This window comes from Volvox carteri (genome assembly GCF_000143455.1).
Source record: "Volvox carteri f. nagariensis unplaced genomic scaffold VOLCAscaffold_46, whole genome shotgun sequence".
In the NCBI taxonomy this organism is placed as follows: domain Eukaryota; kingdom Viridiplantae; phylum Chlorophyta; class Chlorophyceae; order Chlamydomonadales; family Volvocaceae; genus Volvox; species Volvox carteri.
Window position 1 is genome coordinate 957111 of NW_003307589.1, and position 4051 is coordinate 961161.

At 59.5% G+C, this 4051-nt stretch overlaps 1 protein-coding gene across 1 annotated transcript in view; it reads left to right on the forward strand.

Moving 5' to 3' along the window:
* Positions 1 to 4051, forward strand: part of VOLCADRAFT_106580 (uncharacterized protein) — a gene marked incomplete at both ends in the record, with an annotated part of 9074 nt that overhangs the window by 2132 nt on the left and 2891 nt on the right. Inside the window, 7 exons of the mRNA XM_002954820.1 lie at positions 67 to 103; positions 669 to 762; positions 1248 to 1558; positions 1827 to 2046; positions 2598 to 2719; positions 3231 to 3288; positions 3855 to 3935. Coding sequence (XP_002954866.1) covers positions 67 to 103; positions 669 to 762; positions 1248 to 1558; positions 1827 to 2046; positions 2598 to 2719; positions 3231 to 3288; positions 3855 to 3935 — 923 coding nt within the window. The remainder of the gene's footprint in view (positions 1 to 66; positions 104 to 668; positions 763 to 1247; positions 1559 to 1826; positions 2047 to 2597; positions 2720 to 3230; positions 3289 to 3854; positions 3936 to 4051) is intronic.

Sequence of the window (4051 nt, forward strand, 5' to 3'; positions counted from 1 at the left end):
ACCTCTTCAGAGACGCCATTTTGAGGTTCTACCTCCCGGGTCGGCCCCTGCCGTACCACTGCCTAGGGGCTGGGGACATCGTACTGGTGTCACCCAAGAACAGGTGCGCATGCCTTCTGTATGTGTATGTGTTTGTGTGAAAGGGGGAGGGGGGGAAGGGGGAGGAGGGGGAAAGGGGGGGGAGGAGGGCGGTATTGGAGGCCTGGACCGTGGGTCGGTGAGGATGATGTTGGTGTGCGTGGAGGGCGTGTTTCGCGTGTAAACGTAAAGGTGGGGATCGAGATGGGGGTTGTACGGATGGAGGTTGTACGGCAATTTGGATTTTCTTTCTCCGTGTCTCCGTGTCTCAACTTCACTGTGGTGGTAGGCCATGATTGATTGTTACTGTTACTGTTGCTGCTATCCGGCCATGACGACGGGACTCTTCTTTGCATCGCAGTTGTCCCCTTCCTTGTCTGTCTGTATGTATGTTTTTATTGTTTGTTACTACTGCTCTCTTCGTATCCCAACCAGTTTTCTAAGCGTTCCCCTTCCGCGCCTCCCGTCATCGTCCTCCCCCTCCTCTAAATCAACCTACCGATTGGATCTCCTTTCCACCCTCCCTTCTCGTCCCGGGCCTTGCAAACCGCCTTTCCGTACCTTGATCCATCCGTACACTCGTACACAAGGCCCAGTGAGGCCTCCATGGAGGGTGTCGTACTGGATTTCAGTGGCCGCTGGATACGCGTGGCGCTGCCAGCTGACCTGGCGCATGGCGTGCAGGTGCGCTTTTGTTGGTTGGCGTAGTTAAGTCGGTTGAAAAGTTGGTTGTGTCACGGGTTGCGTGTGGCAGTGTGCGAGGCGCGCTCTGTCCCCGTACGCATCAATCCCCGTACGCATCTTGTCCCCGTACGCATCTTGTCACAATTTCTTATCTATGGCGTACGACGGTCATCAAACACGTGGAGGCTTAAAACCAACCTTGTAACGATACTCTAAAAACGTGTAAAACCGTGTAAAACCTCGGAAAACAGGGAAGCGGCTGGCGGCTGGACCTGTACGCCAACACTATCGCACACGAGCGCGCCCGAGGTGCAGTGAAGCGCTACTGCCAAGCCGCAGCGGAGTCGGGCAGCAGCAGCAGTAGCAGCGGTGGCAAAGGCAGCAGCGGCAGCGACAGTGATGACGGCAGCGGCGGCGGCGGCAGCGGGTCGCTGGCTATTTTGCGAGCCCTCGCGGGTGCCGTACCGCCGGGAACAACCCTGGAGCAAATGGCGGCGACGCCGCCGCCGTGGCTCCGTGGCAAGACTGGTCGTGAGCGGCTGACGGCGGCGCGGCGGGTCGTGGCAGCAGCAGCGGCGGCGGCGGCGGCGGCAGAGCCGACATCGCTGCCTTCTCCGTCTGGTGCCGTCGCCAACACGCCTCACGACGACGGCGACAGCGGCGGCATCAGGGCCGGTCTGCAGCGGCAACAGCAGCGGCGGCGGCAGCTGCGCGGCGCGGCTGCTGCGGGTCTCAACCCCAGCCAGGCTCGCGCGATTGAAACGGCGCTGGGCCGCAGCTTGACCTTGTGGCAAGGGTAATGAGCATGTGTTGTGTGTTGTGTGTGTTGTGTGTGTGGGGGGGGGAGAGAACAGGGAAGAACAGCGAAGAGATGACGACTAAGTCGGGGGTGAAAGTGGGGCCCCGGGAAATCTCTCCTCAGCCGATGCCTCCCAACTTGTTGCCTTCTTGACTCACATGCCCACGCTCCTCACCGCCCTCTGGTCATCATCGTGCCCGCCTTCCCTCCGGCGCATATCTCAACTCCCCCCCCTCCTCCCCTCCCTCCTCCCCTCCCTCCTCAGGCCCCCAGGTACCGGCAAAACCGCCACTCTGCTTCACTTCATCCGCGCCGCCCTCACCGCCCTACCCCCGGGGTCAGGTCCGCTGCTGGCCACCGCCGCCTCCAATGTAGCTGTGGATAACCTGGTTTCGGGGCTAAGGGCTCTGGACCCTTCACTGGATGTCGTACGTGTGGGCCAGCCAGTTAAAGTGGCTCCAGAGCTACGGGGCGTTAGCCTGGAGGTAAGTCCGTATGTCTCTGTATGTGTGTGTATTCGCGTGAGCTGGGGGTATCAGTTCGGCGGAAGGTGGGGTGGGTTTTGGGGTTAAGGAGGGTACGGAAAACAGGGAAAACACGCATACATACATACATACATACATACATATATACATACATGTGCATGCAATTCACTTCTCCGCATGCAACCGCTGGCTAGCAAGGGTAAAGAGGAATATGGGAAAAGAAAGGAGCAAAAGCAACATGAGGTGCGGGTAGGAGAAGAATAGCTTCCGGCTCGTGCGAGGACGTGTTGGCGATTTCCGTAACTGCACCCCTCTGGGCTGAGCTAGTGGTTAGGTGGTTAGTTGGTAGCCGTTGGGTGCGGACCTTTGGATGACGCCATTCCAACGACCGCCCGTATGTATCCTCCAAACAACATGTCTCGTAGCACACATGTCCCCTCCCAAGCGCCCCTTCACCCTCTTGCCTCCCCTCCTGCCAGCATAACTCAAACCTTCCACCAACATAAACACGCGGGCCCCCCAACCCCCCAACCCCCCACTCACACCCCCAGGCCCGTATCGCGGGCACCTCTGCGGGCCAGAGGGCCGCCCGGCTGCGGCGCCAGGCCCAGGGGCTGCGGGGCTCGGAGGCCTGGAACTACATCTCCCAGGCAGGGACCAGCCGGGGTTGCGCGTATGTATGTATGTATGTTGTTACAGGGTGGTTAACTTCGCCAGCGGCCCCCTTTCCCGGGGCAGTCCCTGCTCTCCCCTGCTAGAGGGGCACCCTAATCCGTCACCCCATCCGACTTCTGAATGTATTCGTTGGATTCAGCAACTCACCACCAGCATCCAACCAAATCTAGCGGATCAACGGCGCCTCAACTTAGTTCCTGGTCAGCTCGCAAGTTGATAATATCACGTCCAATACCGTCCATAAGATGGGGGGCCACCTCCCATTTCAATACCCCTCAAACACCCGAGGAGCCAGCAGGCGGATTTGAACCCGGGTCGGCCGGGAGCAGAAGTCAGGCCTTAACCTCTGTCAGCCGCCTGCTGCATGAATGTATGCATGGTTGTATGGTTGTACGTATGTATGGTTGTATGGTTGTATGTATGTATGCTTGTATGGTAGTATGTATATGTATGTACGGGTTGAATGGGTTGCACTCCCCCCTCACCCCGGGCTTGTTTCCCCCCTCAAGCAACTTGAAGTTGGAAGAAGTCAGCCGCCTCCGGGACCATCTTTGGGGGGGGCCTAAGGTGGGGGGCCGGCCAACCTGTATTTGGGTGTCCCGGGAAAACCACAGAATGCAGGTTATGGGGGTTTTGGGAAAAGGGGGGAAGAACCTCTAACCCGGGGCCTTGGAAACCGGGGGTTTAGGGTTTCATGGTTTCTTTCTGTGACTTGGGGCAAAGGCTGTGTGAGCGGCTCCCCTCCGAGGTCTACCACCCAGGGGCCCTGATGGGTCCGCCAATAAATGATGACGTGAGGGCGCATCTGCCTGGGGAGTTGCGAGTTGCTGCGGACGTGTGTCGATCCAGAAGCGAGTGGAGTGGGTCATGCGGTAAGGGAGGGGTGTGGGCGGGGTTTAACCCCTCCCTCCCTCCCTTCCTCCAACCCTTCCTTCCCCCTTTCCCTTCCTCCCTTACCCCTTCCCTCTCTTCTCTTGGACTATCCGTCTTTGGTATCTGCTCTGTTCGCCAGTGGTTCGCCTTACCCCCCCACCCTCCCCCCATCCTCCCCTCTACCCTCCTCGCTACCTCCTCTCCCATTTCCTACATCCACCTCCCGCTGCCCTCCCTCCCCCGGCCCTGCTCCTAATTAGGCTTGTAGCTTCCCGGTGGTAGTGCTTGAGGAGGCAACCCAGGCCACGGAGCCGCACTCCCTGGTGCCTCTGCTGAGCCAGGTACTCGGAAGGGGTGGAGGGGGGAAGGAAGGGGAGGAGGGGGAGGGGGGATGGAAGGGGAGGAGGAGGAGGGGGGGAAGGAAGGGGAGGAGGAGGGGAAGTAAACCCTAAGAGCC